Source organism: Aythya fuligula, chromosome 1 (genome assembly GCF_009819795.1).
Source record: "Aythya fuligula isolate bAytFul2 chromosome 1, bAytFul2.pri, whole genome shotgun sequence".
Lineage (NCBI taxonomy): Eukaryota > Metazoa > Chordata > Aves > Anseriformes > Anatidae > Aythya > Aythya fuligula.
In genome coordinates, this window is record NC_045559.1 from 155,272,059 (window position 1) to 155,295,896 (window position 23,838).

A 23,838-nucleotide genomic window follows, 5' to 3' on the forward strand; every position below is an offset into this window, starting at 1 on the left:
CTTTCAGCCCAGAAAGCCAGCCATGTCCTGGGCTGCATCAAAAGCAGCATGGCCAGCAGGTCAAGGGAGGTGGTTCACCTCCTCTCTACTCTGCTCTTGTGAGAGTACCTGGAGTACTACTTTCATCTCTGGGGCTCCCAGCATGACAAGGGCGTGGACCTGCTGAAGCAGGTCCAGAGGAGGGCCATGAAGATGATCAAAGGCTGCAGCACCTCTCCTATGAAAAGAGGCTGCGGGAGTTGGGACTTTTCAGACTAGACCTCTGGGGAGCGCTTAAGAGTGACCTTCCAGTACCTAAAGGGGCCTACAAGAAAGCTGGGGAGGAACTCTGTCAGAGAGCGTAGTGATAGGAATAGGAAATGGTTTTAAACTGAAAATTGATGGATTCAGATTAAATATTTAGAAGAAGTTGTTTGCTCAGAGGGTGGTGAGGCACCGGCACAAGTTGCCCAGAGAAGCTGTGGATGCCCCATCCCTGAAAGTGTTCAAGGCCAGGTTAGATGGGGCTTTGGGCAACCTGGTCTGCTGGGAGGTGTCCCTGCCCATGGCAGGGGAGTTGGAACTAGATAGTGTTTAAGGTCCTGTTCAACCCAAGCAATTCTGTGATTCTTTCCTCAGCCCAAGAGGTAACACTATCATAGCTATGGGGAAAGTTCTACCAGGTAAGAGAATTAGGTGCATAACTCCACTGAACCTGAGACATTTTTGAGACCCTTATCCCTCAGTTCAACAACCCAACGACAACTGGGTCTCAGCCTGTCCACTTCGTTGACTTTTAATATACTCAGTTTCATTTAATTAATGGAAGTTGGGATTCATAGGTACTTGGATTTTAGCTTATTTTTATCACACTTAAAATACAAAGGATTACAGAGAAGAGAAAGGGAAAATATTGGAACTTCAAAGCAGCTCTTTGCATTGCAAATTATACAGAGGGCAATCATCATTTGAAACCTTAAGTGAGATACAGCAGATCTTGCTGAAATAATTTTCTAATTTTCAAATAATTCTTCACAGACTTTCACAAATGGAAAACAATTGAAACAGTGCCAGAGCAGATATAGTATTACAAGGTTGAACAAAATTTCATTATTTCTTATGGCTTAGCATGCTACCAGAGAAAGCAGCTCAGAAGCTTTGAACACATTTTCTAGTTCATATAATTTACTTTAGCTACGGGCTACAAATTTATCATATTTAAATGTAGCACGTGTACTGTGACCTCAAACAATCTGATATAAGTTTGATTTCACTTAATTCTGATCAAGCTTGAAGTCAACATTGATCTATTATGTAATAAAATTATACAGAAAAAAAAAAAAAAAGAAACTGGTTTGGGGCAAGGTGATTCAATATACTCCAGAGCTTACATCACAAAAACTGTAGAGTTTTCCTGCATAGTAGTAAAAGTGTCAGGAAATGCTGCAGTGAAAGAATGTCATTTATTACCTCTTTCTTACAAAGGTATACTTGCCAAGCCCACTATTTTGGTGAAAGGCTGCCACATTCTTAAACGATTCAAGGTTCCATTTTTTTAAATCAATTTTATGACACTAGAGATCCTAAACACAGTAGCACAAACCAAAATCCACTTACTTTCAGTAAACTTACTGATTTACTTTCAGTAAATGGATTGTACTTAATTGTCCTTTTACTTAATTATCTCTTAATTTGCCTTTCAACCAGACAAGCTGCTATGTCATATACTGCCACTTTCTGAAGAGTTATATGTTCTGTGTGAAAAAGTAACAGTGACACAAGATCTGCTATCCTTTGCCCGTAGCTCCACCCCACTCCAAATCACCAGCTTCCTAGATGACTTTAGTTCTTCTTCAAGTGGTTGGAGAGGAACTCCTCTCTGTTGTGATTTTTTTTTCCCCTAAACATAACTTGGCACTGCACTGTGACTATACAAGGGTCATACATCCATGACATGGTATGGCCAGGGTCAGGAGGAAGCCTTTTTTATGGATACAGGACGCAAATTCTTTCTAGTCTTCCATACCCATCATTTTGGCTGCTTGTTTTTTTATTTCAAATGTTACTAGGTGAGCACTGGTGTTATGTAATAAAGCATTGTACTACATGGCAGCTTGTGTCACCTGTAATATGTCATCACATATGAAAACTCTTCAGGTTTCTCTTTCACATTCACAATACTGCTCTGCATCATGTCTTACTGGACTTGGCTATAAGCATCATTTGGAGGAGAAGGTATTGCCCTCACCTCAATAAAGAAAACCTGAAATACAGAGGATTTAAATCTTTTACTGCTTTCCCTTGTCAAAAACAGCAAACGGTGATACTAGAGTAATTTAGAAATCATCCCTAGACAATTCAATGACACCCACTGAGGTTCACTAGCATTTCAATACCAGCACTTACTTATTTCAAACCCAGCTGGCACACATAATGTACTTTTATTAAAGCCTTATCATTGTGAAATTCAAATGTGTTTCCCTCATGACAATCAAAGGCTCTCAACTTCGTTAAGCACTACCTCAATGCTAAATTTTAACTTTCTCTCCCAAATCTTTTGAATTGTAGGATGGTTCAAATCTTGAAAAAAGTATTCGCACATGAGATAGGTAAGAAGACTCCGCTTGACAGTTTATTGACAAGACTGTGCTGAAAACTCCATTTTAGTCTCAACCACCTATCCTGTTCTGCAAAGCCTATCTGGCCTGAAACAGATCAGACAACTTTTTTTCCAGAACCTTTGCTTTGCTCTCAGAACAAACATTTTTTCCTGGTACAGGTCACTAGTGATTTTTTAATTTTAACTGCAGTCCCCATCCTTTCAAGAACCTATTGCAATGCCAAATATTGAAGAGACTGTAAAATAAGAAAAACAGATACCAATTATATTGGTAGAAAGCATTTAATAAATTTGCACTTTGGTCTTTATTGTAATAGAAAGGTTTTCCCTAGTAACATAAAGGGAAGCTACAGGCTGATTCCATTTTAGTGTTACGTATCTGATTCCTATAATCTAATTCACAAATCTGTGCCCAATATTCCTGTTTCTTTTATGAGAAACAAAAGGTAAGTATCACCATAGCACTGTCATGATGATACGCAGTAGAAAGGCTAGCCAGTAAGAAACTAACAGAGTGATGTCTGAAATCATTCTTCCTAAGTCCTGAGTGCCGTATTGCTTAGTCAACCACTCTTTAAGCAAAACAGATAAGCAAAACTGTGTAAGCTGACTGATTGCTGAGTCTTTCGCTGCCTAGGCTACACCCATGTCACTTCCAACCTTAACCAAGCACCAATCTTCCCAGCAGGTCCCAGGCTCTGGCAGGGTACACAGCATCCTCTGCCCTGTGCCAGTGGTAGCTGACCCTGCAGGTGTGAACACTTTCAGGCAGGGAGCCAGACAACCACTTCTGCCTCCTCCCTTCTGTGTTGGACATCTCCACCCAGCTCTCCATGGAACAATGCCAAAATATTTTTGGAGGAACGGTTTGTGCCAAGATCTCCTCCCAAAAGACAGTATCAGCAATGTCAGGTTTAAACCTCTCAACACTACAACAGCTCAGCAAGCCTAGCTAACACACATCTATGTTCCCTCTTAGATGTTCACAGTGAGGAACTGCTGAGGAACTGCTGTAGTCTTCACATGACTACATGACTACAGGTACTTTGAACTAAAAATAAAAAATAAAAATCTGCCAGCCCAAGACTCATCCCAGAGGAAACTTTTGGCCAAGTGCTACATAAGAGTGTCTGGGAACTAAAGGTCCTACAGGCACCATTCCCAAGCAAGACAGTTACAAACCAGACCATGCCAGTTGACCACTGGTGGCTCTTTGTCTTCTTTCATTTGGAGGTACCAACAAGGGTCAGCTTGAACCTTGTGTAGTATTTAAGAACTCTGCAAAAGTGTATATATATATATAGGTCTACAGCATATAAAATAAAGGTTAAAAAAGCGATTATTTGTTTTTATGGCTTCCCCTAGAATGGAGTACCTAGCATTGCAGTACCTGCACAGTATTCACAGTACTTTTCTCACTTGTTATTAAGACAACAAATGCTGAAAATGCAAAGATGTGCAAGAATGCTATCCTACGTAAAATAACTGTCTTGAAACACTGCTAGCATGCAGCCTAAGGTTTGTAGTCACCTTCCCCAAGGGAAGAATGATTTCTTGCTCTCCACAAAATATCTCCCACTTACTAGATTAATATCTAGGCTGGCATATATTATCTTTTTTAACTTCACTCTCTCTTATCCTTCTGTTCCCTCATCCCTCTTCAAAGGTATTAACAAGAATCAAGATGTGGAGTAAAAAAGCAGACTACATTTTAAAATGCCCTGAAATGTAAGGAAAAACCGTAACAGTACTTGCTAAGAAGCAGTACACAAGTGGTACGATTTACATCATTTAACCTGACGTGTTTTAAAAGGCCTGGATGGAATTTTTGCAACATTTGAAAACTGTAAATAGAAGGCAATGCTTACCACACTATAGTACCACAGGATTTAAAGAAATATTAGCAGGTGGCATAGACATGTCATATACAGGTATTTTTACTCTCATATGAAGATACATGCACACACAGAATTAACAGATAGACACACAGATGCTTTATGAGCAAATACAGTGATCCTAAAGCACTTAGTGATCCTTTAGTACTTAGTATCTGGACTTCATTTAATGCGTACAGAAAACATGCCTCTGAAGACCTCCGAAGGCAGACACAGATGACTTATTTTAACTACCTCTCACTACTGAATATGTATGAAACTGAAAGAAAACATTACCTATTTGTTTCATTTGGAGCCAGTCAGCTCTTTCAGGCCAAGGCATCCAACCCCAACAATCAAAGGCAGGTAATAACCGTGGTGAAGTCCATGACACCTGCTCCCATCTGCACACACCCCAGCAACCCCCTTCACACTTTCTGCCTAACTGCTGAGATGCCTGACCTGTTGCCAAAGTAGCAGGAAAACTTGGTAAAGTTTTCACTTCGAGGTAATCACACTTCTGGCTGCACGGCCTAGCCTGAACAGAAGATAAGGGGAATGCCTAAAGGTATGATCTTTCTCCAGGTGGTGAATGCAGAGACAAAGGCACTGGGAAGGGCCTTCTGGAGGTCTTCGGTCCAAACTCCTGCTCTAAGAGGGTTAAAAACGGAACTCAGACCAGGTTGTGCAGGATTTTGTCCAGACAGAAGAATGTCTTACTATGTTCCCAGAGTTCAAAACCCAAAAAACATCAGCAACATCGTTTTATGGTTTCTGAATCTGAAATCATACAGCCTGAATTTCAGCTAGCAATGGTAGCAATTCTTCAAAAATGAATAGTATGTACAACTTCATGTTTTCCCACAAATTACTACTTCAAGAGCAAAGGTTTTTTATCTCAGCAACTCTGGAATCTACTGAATATTCTCTCTAATTATACTTCCTTGCATAGATGGAAATAAAAGACTAAAGTACCAAATCATATAATTTGAAATATCTTAAGTATGTAACATATACAAAATATATACTTCATAGTATATGCATTGAAAAATATTAGTTTAAAAGTAAATAATGAGAAAAAGCCAATGGGATTAGTACTGAGTGTTTAGGCTACGTATTTGCGAAAGATGGCTTAGGTTCCTGCTACAAGCACTGGTCACGTGTTTTTCCCCAAAAGATGAAAAAAATGTAATCCTCAAGAGGGCCTCAAACCATCCCTCTAGTGGGAGGATGAATCATCACTAGTGCTTCCTGAAACCCTTTCTACGCTGTAAAATGGCATTAGTGGGATAATTTAAAAGTGCATTTGCTCCTTATTAGCCTCTAAATTGGTGATTAGGGAGACTTCCTGAACTTGCAGGGGTTACAATTAAAATCTTTAAAAGGCAAAAAGAGCCTAGAACTCACATGCTGAATAATTGCTAAGATTGTACATGAGGGAAACACCTCATCATCATTTCTCCTCAAAGGCATGCATACTCCTGCCTTTCAGGGAGAACTCAGCTACAGGGGTAGGTTGCACACAGTGTGAAAATATGCAAGGTTGCACACAGTGTGAAAATATGCAACAGACTGAGCCTCTCAGGATGTAAAAGCAATAGAAAAGTCAGCTTCTGGGTTCACTAAGTTCACTAACATCACTTTAATTTCACTTAAATCCAATTCCTGTCAAGACTAAGAAATTCTGGGATTGCACAAGTATATAACCTAGATATGTAAAGGTGTTTTTTGTTTTTGGTTGGTTGGTTGGTTTTTTGTTTTGTTGTTCTACGGCTGAGGGAAGGTAGGAGGTGTTAAAATCCCACAGCAGAAAGCACAGCCCTCACTTAAGGAAAGTACCGCTGGTTCCTCAGCTCTACAGAGTCTACAGCATCAGATCAGCAAAGGAACACAACATATTGCAAAAGAAGACGGCTAATCTACACACGCTGGAAGGAAGAATGGAAGCAGATGACAGGGCACAAGATCTTTCTTTGTGCACTTTACCAACGATCTTCTGATCATGACACACACTGACAGCTGTATTATCCAGGCTAAATGGCAATGATTCCAGAAGGCAGACAACAACCTCGTCTTAGCATTAGACAGAACCTAAACTTCAAAAGATGGAAGGCCTTAGGAGCTCAGAGTCAATTTGGGGTCCATTTTATGAACAGTAGTTTTAAATCTGCTAATCATTTTAGATTCAAAGGTTAAAAACAAGAGAGCCACCAAAGGGACAACTTACAAAGCCTGTACATCTTATCCCATCCACCCAAGTAGTCATAAGTGCACAATAAGGCTGTAAGTACACATTAATAGACAAATGACAAGACTGTAGGGATTTGCCCATAATATGTATGAATCCTATTTCTCTTTCCATCACATACAAACGTACATTGCAACTATTTCTCACATATTTCCAGTTCCTGACCAATTTCTGCATTAATTGATGCCTTATTATAAATTCAGAGTAAGATGAATAGTATGCAGGAAAATTTCTTAAAGGCAATCCCACCACCAGCTCAAACAGCTTATAATTCATGAGATAGTTTTCCATCATACATTGAAACAAATGAAATTCACTGGATTCAATTTCATTTTACCAATTTAATTTCAATTTAATTAAAATTCAATTCAATTTGAAATTCAAATTTTACTTATTTTTATCAACTCTAAAAAAAAATATAAAAAAAATTCAAGAACCTACATACCTGGAACAAAATTTGATCCTAGAAACGTACCTCAGGAAAACAACACCCAAGTATTTCCATTAAAACAAGACAATGTGGTAAGCAGAAATAGAATAACAAAATCTCTGTTTTCTAGCACACCAGGCAACAGTATTGCCAAATTAATTAAATTATCATCCAAATTAAAGAGGTCTAGGAGGAAAGCCAAGGTAGTGGTTTACGAGCTTAGTCAATCTTTTTAAAACTGCTTCTTTCTTCTCAAATATTATTTTTCAAAAGTCACTAATTCTAAAAGCAATGCAGTTGCTTATCACCTACATGATTCAGTGCTCCTTCTGCAGGGAAAAGAGAAACTAAAAAATAACAGATAACTTTTATTATACACCTAAACTAATCAAAGACTAAAATCAAGAAAAGTATGAACAGGTTTGAAGACAAAAAGCAGGAAGCCTTACCTTGAAATGCCGCTGCATTACGAGATATTAAAAATTTTAATGTAGCACTTGATGTTTGAAGCACTTGCTGTATATCTTGCTTCGCTGCAGTCTGATATCTTTCTTCCATCTTTTTGTTGCAGCATGTTGGATTTTTTGAAGTACAAACCTGGAGATCAACCCCTAGAGAAAGAAGTAATTACAATGATTACAATGAAATAGAGGTACACAATACATAAAGGCACAGAATTTTTTTTTGGTTTTAGCATAGGTATATATGCTTAAAAGAAATACCCAGAGCTTCAAAGGCATCAGATCTTGTTAAACAAAAATTAGATGGGGGTAGTAACTAAAATTCTGTGGGAAGAATACACTTATTACAGTTAATTAGTGTCATATAACAGCATTTCCTTGACACTGCAATCTTATTCTAGCTTGAATATTACTGGCTAACGTTGGTCAAATACATTGGATATGCACTGTACATCACCTAGAATACTGACCTGCTGGGCTAGCTCATGTCTGGCACTCTTGTTCTCCTGTAAAACTTGGGCTGGAAAGGGCTAACTACTGCCAAATATTAGAGACACGACAACAGAAAGCCCATTCCTGATATGAACATGCTCATATTAACTTTTATACGGAGCAGTCCTAACTTCCAATATAATCTCTCTTACTGGATTTCTCTGATGTCTAACACTCCCATGCAACTGTCATGCCAATTCACTACGTCACTACTGGGATGGGAAAAGTTCATAGAAATGAACATCTTTTCAAGTTGTTGGCACACTGAAATTCAAGAGGGGGAATTCGGTACTGTTCTGACAGCTGTTTCATTTTTATTTTTTTAAACAACTGGAGATAATCAAGCAGGAAAACACCCTATTTGCCCTCTTTGTTATCATGTGGCATTAGAATGCTTTATATTGAATCAAAAAAAAAAAATCTAAAATGAAAAAAAACAAACATTCCATGAAAGAAGGAAGATGTGAGGATTTAAATGACATTAACACAAAAATTGTACTGTTCAATTCAAACTCCGCTCTGATACACTGTTTCACTGACAGGAATCACATTTTTATTTGCTCTGTGGGCTGAATCATAATTTGGTGGTTGTGTGTATATACATAATTCTTTCTTCATAATAAGTAGAAAGGGAAGATAATGATTGGAATAAAAAAGCAAGACATTCTAAAGTGAAAACTTAAATCTGTGGCATCCTTGACTCTACTCTCAGTTCTTACACTACCTCCCTGAAGCTAACCTTTTCATGTGAGGAAGGTACCCTAACATCGCTTTTAAATCATACTTCTATTTTTTTTTTCTGTATTTTCTCTGAAAACTCATTCAGAAGTAATCTGAATATAGTTATGGGGAAAGGGAGGCCTTACACATTTGTACCCTCAATATTCCATTAGTTATGTAAGTTAGGTGGTTTTAAATAACATATTCCAAAAAGCTTAAAAAAAAAAAAAAAAAAAAAAGAGCTACTGATCATTCTTGGAGAATGTCAAAATGTTTAAATTCATTATATCCAATGTATGTCCCTTTATGTGTGTGTTGGTTGAAGACATCTTAATGAAGGGATTCCTGGTCCTGGAACTTCACTTCAGCTACACAGTGGGAAAAAAATTTATTCACAGACAGCAACAGCATGCCTGAAACAGGAACCCACTGCATCATATTCAGGCAAGTAGAAAAGATTAAGAAGATTCCTTAAAAATCATATTTAGAAAAGCATTAGAACAGAATGACAAAGGTAAGTAATATGGACCATTCAAAAGTTGTGTTCATCTAAGACTCTAGATAAAACTTGTCTCTACAATACTATACAGAGGTAATCTAATTCCCTTGACAAATATAGCATATAACAGATAATATGGTCTCTGATTTGCTCAACATTTCCTTCTGGCATTGGTGGTTTCCATTGTCACAATTCCCTTGTTCTTCCATACCTGCTTTGGGATACATTGCAACCTACAGTATTAAAGATACACTGCAACCTACAGTATTAAATATTACAGATTTTCTCTTCATTTTTAAAGAATCTTTTTCTCTTCATGCATATTTTCAGGCAAAACAAATTGATTGCAGTGAAGAGTGCTGTTCAGGAATTGATAACACGGCTTCATATCTATGAAGACAACTGTTTTACTCCATATACATCACAAACGTTTGACCCCACATACACAGAACATTTCACCACCCATATTAAGAATGTGTGCCTTGAAATAAACCCATTTCACAGACAGGACCAGGAGTAAATCTCATTATGTTAAGGGAAGAGCAGTAGATACTTCAAGAAATCCTGCTACCACACAGAATTCAGAAATCTGAGATTGCCTTCATGGAAGCATGCAAAAGCAAGAATGTGACCTCTGGATATGAAAATGAACTCAGGCGAGCGATATCCCTGTAAATCTCTTTGAAGTGATTCTTGGCAGAAGTGTAACACAGCAATTGGCACACCTACGTGCCACAGTCCAGGAAGCTGAACCCAACAGAAAGATAAAACTTTATTCTAATGCAGCCACAAATCGCTGAACTTCTGCAACTATTAAGAAATTATATTCTAGTACAAGATACCTTTTTCATCATACTATTAGATGTTTTTGAAAGCTGTTTACCCTCATCATTTATTTAAACATGATTTCCATGTTCTTCAGTATTCAAATTTTTACAGTTTATGAAATAATTTCTCCTGGCAAGCCGCCTTTACAAATGCCACATAAGAAGGTACACATCCCATCCCCAGACATTCCAATTCAGCAGGAAAAAAATGAAAATAAAACTGCAAAATTAAAGGTTGTCTATTACATTATCTATTAGGTACTTTTGCATTCGTTATGCATGCCAAAGAAAATAGCATCAGAGACAGCTGCTCCCTCTCCTCCATTTCCAGTCCTTCCCCAAGCCTTGGAGAAGTCTTCTGACCCTACTGACTCCCATCTCCCAACCCCATGCTGAATCTCCAAACCAAGTCCCCTAAACTGCTGACCACCTCCAACTTCCCACAGCATTCCCACATTCCCGGTCCTAGGCAGCACCCCCAGATATGGAGACTCATCCCATTTTGCCTTGCAAAGATAATGGCACACCAAATCACAGCCCGAGATGCAACAAAATTTAGGACATAGGAAGTGCTGCTTCACAAAAGAGCAATATAATGCCAATTCACTGCTCTGGGTAAGGGCCCCTCTGCAGAGGGCAATTCCTGCAGAGCAGCTGAAACACAATGAACAGAAAGAGAAGGAGCAGCAGGGGGGATGAACCAGGTCATGGTACCCCAAGCACATACTTCGGATGCTTAAGGCTGGCCACACCTAGCATTTAAAACAGGCAAAGCTGGAACCTGAACTGCGTGAAAGTCTGTTTTTCTACAACCTATAGCTGAAACTCTTATGACATTTGTTTAAAAGTGTTGTGGTGGTTTTTTTTGTTTTGTTTTTAATCAGTGCAGCGGTCATGGCTTCAGCAAAGTTTGGTCCAGTAAAGAGATAGCAGGTTACTCCACAGAATGGGTCAAGAGGACACATTAGTGATGCCTGACTCAAACCAAGAAATAAAAGTATTAAAACTATGTTAATACACACTGTTCCAGGGGTGAGTTACACCACATGTATATAAAACACTTATCATTTCAGGTGCAATTATCTCATATGCAAAACATGTCCAAGCTGACACTGTCTAAGGGATTAAAGCACTGCAAGCTTCTATTAAAACTTTTTAAATCCTCTGACTTATGATCAGATACATTTGCTGTCATAAGGAATACTAATTAATTTAAATATTAGCTGCATTAAATGAGAATTTTAAAATAACATATTGTTAAAACAGCAAGAGGCAAACTGGACTAATATACCACCCACCTACATGCAAATTAAAGGAATGATAATAAGCCTGCAGCAACATTTACTCATCATACCAGAAAGGTCTATTCAGAGGTACAACATGCAGTTCTCTCTCTGATTTTTTTTTTTAATCACTTCGAGTTTATCACACAGAGAATATCACAGTACAGGGCAAGCAAAGGTATAGTCTGTAGCATGCCAGCAGCAATACAGCTACAAACATCAAGAGAAAAAATGTTTATACTGATAGCAATATTCCCAGCATTGCATTGCAACAGCCTTTTTTTTTTTTTTCTCTCTCTTTTTTGGTTACTGAATATTATCTACTGCTTGTAACAAAAATCAACTCACTGCTGTTAAAAAAGGCAGCTACCTTAGTCATGTAACTGACACTGTAAAAGAGAGGAACCATGTTACTAAGTTGTTTGGACACATTTCAATGCCATGCCAATTTCAGACTTACTATATTCTTTATTCCCCTACATGTGTTCTTTAAGTTCTTTACTGAAAAGGAAAGGCTTTCTTTATATTTTCTTATTAAAAAATTGATTCTGAACTCAAATGCTTGTTGTTTTTATAATTATTATTTGTGCATAGATTTTGTCTTTCCCAACCTTCAAATAAACCAGCAGAGTGCTCAAAAGGAAAGAATTAGTCGTATAGTCAAACCTGATCTACTAGGGTTTGTCTATTGGTCATACATTGATGCATCAGGCAGTTTTACAACTCTTTGCAGTACTTTTTCTTCCTTAGACCTCCATTCCTGCTTTTTCAGGGAAGTCTCTTACCGTTATAAAGAAGCTTCCAGCCAGCATGACTTCAGAAGAGAAACGGGGGGGGGGGAGGCCACTGATACTAATACAAGTCTAAGACAGAGTGCTTTTTAACCCAGATGCATGAATAAGAAGGCCTCAAGAATATATGTTTAGAAGTTAGACAAGAATACATCGTTTTATTTAATCAGACCAACATATGGATTAGATTACGAACTCTTATGTTGCTGAAACCTCTCTGGATACGAGAAATTGTACTACGTGATGTGTGTTAAATTCATGTCTGACCTTGTCCAAAGCCTGTCTTGCTCAAGAAACCCGCTCAGCACCTACTGACACAGAAGCTGATCTGGAACAGTGCAGAGCTTGGGTTTCTCCCTGAACTGCAGCAATTTCATAGGGACAAAAATATTGTGAAATGAAAAAATTATTTCATTTCTAGGTATCCAGAAGATAACCCAATGCTCCTACACTATTCTGAAAAAAGTCTCTCCACTCTTCCTGCAATTTGCCCCTTCAGTTTACCATTAGCTCCCAATGACTTTGACTTCAAACCAACATACTCCCAGTTTCACAAAGCAGCCTGATCCATTCATCTTTTACCTCTCTTTCATAAATACTTAATAACATTATATATCTATTAAAATATTTTGTTTTCTATTATAATTCTCAGTACTTTTCATGTTTCTTGATTTCACGCTTTTTAATATGCTTATCTATCCTTTTCTTCTTCTTGACCTAATCGCATTTGATGTATGATTATGAGCCCAAAAAATTGTCAAGATTAAGAAACATAGCAGTTGTTTGAACTAGAATTAAACCACAATGAGGATTTATCTAGATTAATCTATTATTAATCTAGATTAATTTTACTGAGCATTGTCTACATCAGGATTTCCCTGCAGAGAACTTGATGACAAAGGCGCGACAGAACTAAGCAGTGTCACACTGAAAACTCACATCCTCCACTATGCTTTTTACAACTTGCTTTTCTGTAGCAAAACATCAAATATAAACATTGTCCTGAGATGAATTCAGACACAGAAGTCTACATTCTATATGCAGCACATTTTGAAGGCCACAGACAACTAAAAAAAACCACGAAGTTATAAAAGCAGAAAATTTTGAGGGTTAGGCTGTTAATTCTTAGGTGTAATGTAATTAATACATTTCAAGCCTGCTTTTCAGGGCTAGATTAGCCGGTTTAGTGCAGCTGAAGTGAAAAGCATTAAGAATCAGAAGGATAATTAAAAAAAAATAAAAATCAGACACCTCTACATTATCAACATTAACAAGAATTTAGTATTTCTAGCTAGACATTCTCCAGCGGCACCTAGACAGTGATTAATCAGTCTTTACTGACTGGTTTTGAACTTGGTCTCTGCTCTTAAATATCAGTCTGAAATATCAAGTGCATCTTTTTTAGAGTGCCACAGGACTACTTTCACAGTATTCAAAGTATCATAAGCAATTTTTCTGAATTTCTTTATAACATATGACATTGATTACTTAATTGAAGAAGCACAGTTCGTAAGTGCCTACAGTAAAGCTGATCCAAACAGAGCACAGGCAATTGTTTTATCCTGCTTTTACTTCTTTTCATGGGTGACATCCATAAAGGTCTTCTTGTGTTTTCTTTTTGTTCTGTTTTTCTGTGTGTCTGTATGTAAATATGGTGGGGACCAGGGAGAAGAATCAGCTATGAGTGGTGGGGGGAAGGCTTGCAGCTAGCTAAATTGCTTCAACCATGACTGAAGAGCTAGAATACAATTTTTGGCTTGCAACCCCTAGGGAAAAGGATGGCAGCAGCTACAAGGCAAGAATGACAAAACCACCAAAGCAACCAAAAACCCAGTTAATGAAGCAACCCGTCAAAGCCCATCAAAGCATGCAGAACGCTTGCTTTAAACTGGTAATTCACAAACTGGCAATGTTGCCACTGCTGCTTCGTTTTCCTGTTCTCGTTTGCATGCAGAACGGCAGCGCAATGGCAGAGAGAGCTCCTCAATTTTAACCTTGGCAGTGCCACAGGGGTGTTGTAAGCCTCAGCCACGGGGCTGCAAGGCAGCAGGCAGTGGGTGAAGGGAACTGTGTGGTCCAGCTCCACGAAGACTTGAGGACTCTCACACACTCTGGGTTAGTTGTTACTGAGGTGAAGATTAATTTACTGGTGTTAAAATAGGGAAAGGGCTATAGTCATGCGCTTTCTATCATTGATTAAAGTCAGTGATGATTAAACGCACACAGAGGTACCACGTTTTTTCCCTGAAACCCTTCCCTGAGAATTTAAAATGTCAAACACTCTACCCTCCTGGATGGCTCTAGGCTCTAAATTACCTGAAAAGCAATTCTTGTCCTTTTTGACATTCATTTGAGAACACATTTATCACAGTGCTTTAACTCAATTCCGTTTCTAGTCCAGAATAAAAAGAGAATGCCATGTTTTCCTGATGCTATCCTCAAGTATAACACTTTGTTTTACTAGCAACATACAGGCATCACATTTTACAGAACCAAACTGCAGTCACTAATAAACTGCAGAAGATTTTTTTTCTTTTAATTAGAAGATTCCTTGAAACTACAACCTTTCATTTGTTTCACATAGAAGACAACAAGCAAAGCACAATTTCAGCAGTTCAATTTATGGATTTTGATTATTTAAAGCTGTTTTCATTTATTCTTCTTTACATAATCCACTTATTAATTTAAATATGCAATAAACTATTAATGTTTCCTATAGTTATTGCAAATATTCCTATTCTAAAGAAGGTCTGATAATTCAGTATTTGACTTTTCCATGGCCAGAAGTATTCAGCTAGGTTTGGAAAACCTGCTTTCTATGACACAACATGATCTTTATAACTTATACTGTTCCAGACAATACTGCAGTGGATAAATATTAAACTCTTCAATAAACTTATTTCACAGTCTGGATACCAAAACATTCAAGAACTAAAAATCTCTCTGAAAAGTCCAAAAAAAGGAAAACCAGACATAGTGTGCTTCTCTTACATCACTGTAGTCTTACAATTTTCTGATGGGTAACTTATTAGAAAAATATTATAAAATATTGTACGTTACAGAAGTCTCCACATTAGAGCTCCTCAATCTTCAGATTTCAACACAGCTCATATATGGACAGGCCCAAATGCCAGCAGGGGACTTAGAGCTGTTCCCAGTGAGGAATATAGCTGTGGTGGGTTTGGAGAGGCTTTTTGCTTTTTTGTCATTTGTTTTTCTTTGTAAAGTATTTAAACAGTCAAAAAAAAAAAAATTAAAATAAAAAAAGAAAGAAAGAAGACTCTCAGTACCATAAGTGTATAAGATGATTTGCCTCACTCTCCAAATCTTAGCAGGTAGTAACTACACATAAATGTCCTCTCTCTGCTTGGAACCAAAAACATTACAGAGAAAACCTGACCAAGTATTGGTCAAGTTGCCTAAAACTCAAACAACATTATGTTGCATGTAGCATCATTTTGCACGAGGGCATCATTGCACAATAAACCATAATTTTGTGATGAGAAGTGTGTAGCTGAGCCACCACATTAAGCAAAAAACAGAACTTCTAAGTACTGCTCCTCATTCTCCTACTGAATGGCGAGTGTACCTTTCACAAATAAGCAACAAATTTCATTTCTTAGAAGCAATGATTTCCTTTTCCCTACAAAGTTCAGAAAAGCTGACCTTGCACAAAACCTTTGGACAATTTTTCCAAGATGTAAAGTATAAATCCTGCCTTTATTTCATCTAGTTATTAACAACCAATATACACAGCACCTGCTCACATGCAGTTCTTTGTGCATATAGTCACACATATGCATAATGCTTGTTTAGTATTAAAATTAAATCACCTGCAAATTAGGTGTATTAACCAAATTGTGCTTAATATTTTAAATAAACTTTAGGCACTACTTAGCTTTCAAACTTTGTCATTTTCTCTCTCATAAAGCAGGAATTAATACAAAAATTAATCCAGGCTCGTAACAGACTAGTTTCCAGAAAACATTTAGATTTTTAGCAAAACTAAAACAATAATGATTTTTTTTATGGTTTCAGCTGACTCTTCAATATTCTCTTCTCCCTTTGATTTTATGGTAATTTTTTTTTAAGCAGCATATTTTTAATATGGATATCATTCCCAATCCTAAGGGAATTTTGTTTTTACTTTAAGACTGCTAATCACGTACATATAAAGTACATTTTATTGACTTAATTCTGTTCCAGCTCATTAAACACAGCTGTTTTCAATGGTCAGGAAAAAGTAACTGAGAACAACATGCAAAAGAACCAAACAAACTACAAATCTGCAGAGGGGCTTTGTAGTTGTTTCTCAGAGCATTGTGGCACAAGCAACAGCGTAAGGACAGCGTTTCAGGAGAGCACAGAAGCAACTGATTCAGGTCATCCCATTTCAGTACAAACAATGTAAAAAAAACACACACTTTTATGTGTTTTCACATCTAAGAGTCCTCCAGTTTTCAACAAGAACTGTTTATCAACAGCCATTTATCCTGAAATACAGCGGGAAAACAGTTTCTGCTCTAATAAGCGATAGTGGCTCTTTTCAGTACTAAATTCTGAAGGCACTACAACTGCAACCTGGGTTTTTTATACAAAACCACAGGAGAAAGAAAGTGAAATAACTTAGCCTGTTATGTGTAGACAGATATTAAGATATACAGTTACAGTCTAGGAAAGGTTTCATAATTGAAAACAATCTAGATGGGTGCAGAAAAAGAGCTCAGCAAGAATAAAATGTAATAACACTGAGGTGTAATTTTACCTATTTCCAGAAGATCTGGAACTGATTTCAAACTTTCATTCATGGTCTCAGCCCTACAAATCCATATTTTCAGTAACTTGAGATAAACAAGTGCTGACAGGATGATGATGTTAAATGCCAGGAAGAGAAAATACCACATGTGTGGTATTTCTGCCTGTCAGCTTATACAAATACTTCCATGAGATCAAATCCAGAGTCTGATAAATCCCAAAACAGACCTAGGATTGTCATGATAAACAGTCTTTTAAGAGACAGCACTGAAATGCCACAGGGCCTGGAAGCTGTTGTTCAAACAAGTGGTTTGCTGCAAAACGGACTTGCAACCTGTGTCAGACACGAGTCTCTCACACTCACACTTTAACATCTATTTGCTAACTCGTCTTGGCTAGAGCCACTGCTCCACACTCAGCGTTCATAACCACCATTAAGACTCCTGTAAAACACTTCAGCCTGGTTAAATAAAATAGGTAAGGATCAAACTCAAGCACGTGACCCTGACTGCCCACACTGTTGCACAATTTACCCAACCTCCTTCTGTGGCTCTGTTTAGACAGTTCCAGTGTGTCTATCTGCTAGAGGAGGTGCATTTTAGGTATGGCCTTCAGAGAACACCACAGGCAACAGGTTTGGCTCCTTAGCACCCTCAAAGATCACCCTCCTACTGGCAGGCACCCTAGCAAGGTATAGGCAGCTCTACATTTGCTCATGGCACAGCTCAACGCACAAAATATGCATTCATGTCACACTACATCCAACATCTCCAAAAAGATTTTCAATTTTTAAGATTGTTTAAACTGGCAGAAGTGGGAGGACACCCCAAAACTCCAGAGTACCTTGGTATTACAGAAGTATTACACTAGATCCTGAGAAAACTCCAGGGCAAACACCAAGTAGTGAGGATACAGTCAGCCCATTTGACAAAATACCAGCCTGAAGCACCACAGACACGAGCCAAACTATGCCATTCAACATGTTGGTCCCATCCTCTATTTCGCAGTCCAGACACCACTTTTCAGATCGTTCCAGCCAGATCAAGGCTTCTCAGCACTACTGACTTTCTAGAAGTGGAAATACGGGAAATAGACATGGGAAAGCTGCCACAATGCTGATTCCCACTTCTTTGTTGTTTTTAATCCCAGAATATTTTTTAAAATCTATTTTTTTCCCCACAGCAGTCATTTTGTGGATCCAGGGGTGACATGCTACTTGCATTTAGAAGCCAACAGCGCATGTTCAGACACAGAAAAACAACACAGGCAAAAATCCTTACAAAACGCACAGATGTGATAAAATGGACCTTAACAACTGATACAACCAAGCAACTGCTTCCATTCCCACCTATATCCTTTTCTGGAGATCTGTATGTGTTCAACAAACAGCATAATCCGAAGTAGGCATACCCACATACAAATCCTTGATTTGAACACCAACAGAACCAAAACCTAAGTTACCTAAATTTAGATCATAAAAGAACCCCAAATTAAAATTCAAAGAATAGGTTGGAGTTTCATCAGTTTGACCCAGATCTTTAATTAACAGTAAAAAATCAGTTTAAACTGAACTAGCAAGAGTATTTTAACTTGAGGTAGCAAAAAAAATAGACATCAACTTTTTCTGAGATTACGTCACCCTTCAAGCACAGTTTTTTGCCTGTTACTCAATTTCATATGTATAACTGCTTTTCATCAAAAAGTCTTTGCAACAAAATTTATACTAATCAAAGAGTCTTCACTCCTTTTATTATGCTTTTTGTTCTTCTGACTGCAAAAATGAGCTCCAAAAGACTGCTGAGAAGAACCCTAGATTGATTCCTGAAGGTAAAAAAAAAAAAATGCTTAGAGTTTGGAAAAATATCTCAAACACTTTTTGTCTACATCAATAGGAAACGTTTGATTCTACAGTTCCAGGACATTTAACTTTTTTCAATAAGCCATGGAACTCAGCTTTTTGGTGCAAAGGGAAGCCTGACAATTTGTTCACTAACATACCTAGTGGAACCCTTTATGAAGAAGGCAAGGGAGACTGGTTTACCATTCATCCTATTCTGCTGTTCTGGGGGATTCTGAGAGAAGGAAACAAGAAGGAAACAATCTTATTTGCAACTGAGAACAAGGAGATTTGAGAAATGAGCTTTCCATTTCATCTCTCTGAAAAATGAGCTGATTATATAAGCTAAAAATTCTAGCTTTACTAGCATATATGAGGTAAAGAAGTGGAATTCTTCAATAGACAGAAAATATCAGAAATAGAGACTAGGAAATAAAAATATCTTTAAAATATAATTTGCAAACAAAACACCATTTTTTTAAATAATCCAACAGCCATACATACACACACATAAAAAGAGGCCTTTTTGTATTTATTTCATGCTTTGTATATTGTTCAATTCTCCATTTCAATTAAAATGGTCTTTCATAACTTGAAAATCATCAAGTTTTACTGTACAGTCCTAACACCAGTGCACATGTAGCACAGAACCAGACAGGCAGAGAAATTAAAATCATTTTTGCAACTATCATTTAAAATCAGCATGACAGTGATAAATGTTTCATTTTAGCATGCGATGGGGCTGACCACAGGTCTGTACACAAATCACTGCTACAAGATTGTGCATAGTTAGATAAGTTTTTCCACTGCTGAGGGCAGCACTAAAAATTTTATTGTTGTTAAGGGTATTCATTTCTCTTGATTATTAGTTGCCAATTTCAACACTAATCCTGTGTTATGTGAACAATAACACAAACTCAAACGTGAGGTCCCCATATCCTTGATGATAATCTTCGCTATACACTTACTGGACAATTTTGCATACTGTTAGAGAGAGTTTTGCTCATTATACAGAAACTACACAGAGGAGCTGCAAAACTAGTTATATAAAATGCATGTGTTTTTTTTTTGTGCTGATGCATATTCAAAATATGGACACACACCAGTCCCTGAATGACACGTAACTACAATTTGCATGATTTGCCGGTATCAGGCTGTTTCATTTCTATCAACACTAAGAAAAGGAAAAAACAGAAACTATGAATGCTGTTATTTGTATTTGAATACACAAAAAGAGAACAAGGCCAAAATCAGCCAACTTCCTCCCTGTAGTTTGACTGACTGTAGACTTTACCTTCCACTGCATGCTAGTGCATATCCCAACACTCCCACTCCCCTTCAGCTAGCAATCCTTCTCCACATGAAAGGTGGGATTCGGCTTCAGACATTTAGAAGGTGTCCTTATACAATACAGTAGCACTAAAACAAACGTAGGCAATACAACGGAGGCAGAGGGGCTGCACAGCTCACCCCCAAGCCGCCACCCAACATTTGAGCTGAAAAGGAGCAGGCCCCAACCTGTGCCCACCGCTCAGTGTGGTCACCCACCTGCAGTGCCAAGGGTTCCCACTGTGCTTTCCCACTCCACAAGGTGCCCCAGAGGGATGGGACCTGACAGCCCCACCAGGATACTCCACAGGCTACAGGGAATCCCCAATGCTACCAGAAGCCTACGTTTGGGCAAGCGAATTGAGACCCTTAACTGCAGCTCTGACGCCTGTTTTCACAAGCAGGCACCTACCTAAGGTGCTTATGCATATACATAGGATACACACACATTTCTAAATGCCTTCAGAAAGAGTTTTAAAATATTTTTCACTTCTTGATTCAGAAGAAGGCTAAGCATAGAAGATCATCAGCAAAAGTGACGCTTCTTTCCTATTCCCATTATGTTTCCAACCTACGAATACCTTTAATCAAACTTAAATCATCTAAAACACTCATTTAATCCCCATTTTCTTGTCATCCAACTCTGAACAGATTTTAGCATTCAGAACCATTTGTTTCATGTACCTCTGGGATCAAAGATACTCTAAGCAAGAAATCCTGCATGTGCTCGGCTCCTTGAGGTTTTCCAGGCTGCTCACAGCACCACAACTCCTTGAAAGAGTGAACAGCTGCACCGCACCTCCTGCTGACCACTACTTGCAGGACACCGGAGGAGAAGGGCGTTCTGCTACTCTGCACAAAACCAGCTTTTGCTTCAGGATCAGGAAATTCAGAAAAGAATAAAATGAGAGTGATGATATGAAACTGTTATAGAGGAAGGGAGAAAGACAGAAGCAGGGCAGAAGGAACATGCATGAAATACCACAGTTGTTTCCTCTGGAGGCAACACGTTTTCTCCCTGTCCACAGTACACAAGTGAACATCTGGTGCCAAAATAAATGGTATTGGCAAAAGAAAGTGTAACAGCTACACCAGTCTACGTAATGAGAACACAACCACAATAGCTCTATCATTCATCCTGATGTCATTCACGTGATTAATCAATACCAAACATTTAAATCACTAACAGGGCTTTGACTCAGATTTCAGCTTCCAGATGAAGTATCTTCTTTTGCACAGTACCCATCCAGCCAGGCTTTCCAACAAAAGCAATTATTTATTTTTTTTTTGTAAAGACGATGATAAAATTTTTAGCTAGAGACAACGTAAGAAGGCTACGTATATTATTATAAGTACTGGTGGCCAAAATATAACAGATAATCGTAAAAATAACACAGAATTACAGTGCACAATTTACAAGCCAGAGTCTTTAAAAAGCTGTATTTTGAAGTGATTCCTCTAGGAATAGACACAGCATGCCTTGCAGGATGAATAAAACTAAGCAGATCATCTTAAATAAAGGAGGAGGCAGCTGCTGTTTCCAAGTAGGGTGGATGTTAATTTAGCTCCCGCTGCACACAGAAGTCATTTTCTGCCAGGAAAGCATCGACTCGCGCTTACTAGCACGCCTGACACCTCACCACGAATGGATTTTACACGCAGGTCTTCATTTTAAATTTGTGAGGAGCACCACTGAGGTACTCACACGGCTGGAGGACGCAAGCCGCAGACCCCAGAAGGTAGGTCTCCTCGATGCGCTCTGCCACAGCACTTTGCATGCGCTTACAAAGTTTCTCTGCCCGCACTACGCTGAGCTGCGCTCAGATTCCTGCTATTTAGCACGCTACTTTCCGGGGAGTTTGTTTAATTACAGCTACAGCGGTGCAAGCCCCTCTCCCTCAGCACAGGGCTAACTCGGCTTCTCCTCGCCCCGGTCCAGCGGCACCGCGACCCCCGGGCTGGGTGACCCCCCCCCTTACCTGCCCGCGGCGAGTCCGGCACCCCCCGGAGGGGCCCGAGCTGTCGCAGCTGGAAAACTTTCCGCACCGCCTCGCAGCCCCGCGGCTCCCCGGCCCCGCGGGCGGCCAGCAGGAGCAGGACGACGAGGCCGAGCCCCTTCCCCGCCATGGCCCCACCGGCAGCCGAGGCGGCGGGGGGAGGCCGCCAGAGTCGCCCCCTGCGGGCGGGACGGGACCGGGACCGGGACCGGGACGGGCCCTCCCCCGGTCCCCGCCCGCAGAGTGCGAGGAGGGGTCCCCGGAGGTGGCCCCTCAGGGGATGGGGGCTCGGGGAGCGGCGCTGAGGGAAGAGAAGACCCCGGCAGCACGGGTGTGAGGGGAAGGGGCAGCGCAGCGCTGTGTGAGGAGGGAGCCCCCGAGGATCCGCCTTGAGGACGGCCCTCAAGCGACCTGCTTTTAGAGACGCTGCACAACGGGCTCGCAGCTGGCGGCAGTGGTCGCGGAGGGGTTTTGTGAGCTCGCCTTCTGATGCCAGGCTTGCGCTTTCCTGAAGAGTGCCTCCAAAAACTCAGCTGCCTCCAAGGTAACTTCAAAAATGTCGGGTTTCATAGGCAAAAGTGACAGAGGACTGGTTTGCAAAAATCTCTGATTTTAGAAGCCAATGTCCAGTGGTAGCTGTCGGAGCAACTGGGGAGGCAGCTTCGGTTCATCAGGTTCTGAAATTGCTTCTGAGATTCAGAATCCCCTCACGAATCCCCTTATGAAGCCCACAAGCTTTAATGATGCATCTTACCCCATTTAGCTGGAAATATTTTCTTACTAAGTTTTGAAACTGCCAGTGATCATTCAGCACTTTACAACATCTGCCTATCCTAGCTCTTGCTCAGATCTTTTCACTGAAATCTTTTAACTGTGGCAGCAATTTCAACACAAGACCGCAAAAAAAATAAATGTGGAGAATGTGAATTATTCTACACAGCCCTTTGAATAAGGGTAACAAATTGAGACATCAGTTAGAAATCAACTACTTCACTGCTGAGCAAAGCAATAAGAGAAGGGAGCATTATATTGACATCTCCTGTAATGAGTGACAATTTGTAACAAGTGGAAAGAACCAGCATTTCCTTTTTTCAGCCACCTATGCTCATGGACTTGGCAGTTTTCTTCTGTCAAGAAATTCCAGCATATATTATTTGAAGTGTCCTTTAACAGAATTTGTTCTACTGCTCTTCTACTGTTGGTAAACAGAACCATGGCATTTAATGTAAAGAGTGAACACAGATTACAGGTTACAATCTTTTGATGAAGCAAACTACAGCAAGAGACGTGGGGCCTTACATGAAGAAAAAGAGGGGAAAGCAGAACATGATGTACCCCTGCAAATAAAAAGATTTTTTGGCCAAAGAAGCTTTAGACCAAAATAGAAATAATTAAAAATGCAATGCCTTGTCTGTAAGCTGTTAATGGACAATAAATACCTTGTCAGTTAGTAGAGCACAAGTTCTTAAAATAGAATACTCAAATATTGAAAAATAGTATTGGGGAAAACAATTTGGATGTGGGAGCCAGAAAGTGGAGGATCTTATTCAGCAAATTGAAGACTGTAGAGGAAATTCTGGGAATCGTGGAACACCAACTTCAACACCTAACATAAGACATGCACAGCATTCACAATAAATCTATGAAAATTATTAGAGGAGAGGGGAAAAGCAGGAAAAGAAATAAAAGTATTCCT

General features: G+C 39.2%; 1 protein-coding gene across 1 annotated transcript in view; it reads right to left on the reverse strand.

Moving 5' to 3' along the window:
* GPC5 (glypican 5) overlaps positions 1–22,272 on the reverse strand; it is a 771,981-nt gene extending 749,709 nt beyond the window's left edge. Inside the window, exons 1-2 of the mRNA XM_032197871.1 lie at positions 22,125–22,272; positions 7,601–7,762 (exon numbers count right to left, since the gene is read on the reverse strand). Coding sequence (XP_032053762.1) covers positions 7,601–7,762; positions 22,125–22,272 — 310 coding nt within the window. The remainder of the gene's footprint in view (positions 1–7,600; positions 7,763–22,124) is intronic.
* Positions 22,273–23,838: the final 1,566 nt, after the last annotated feature.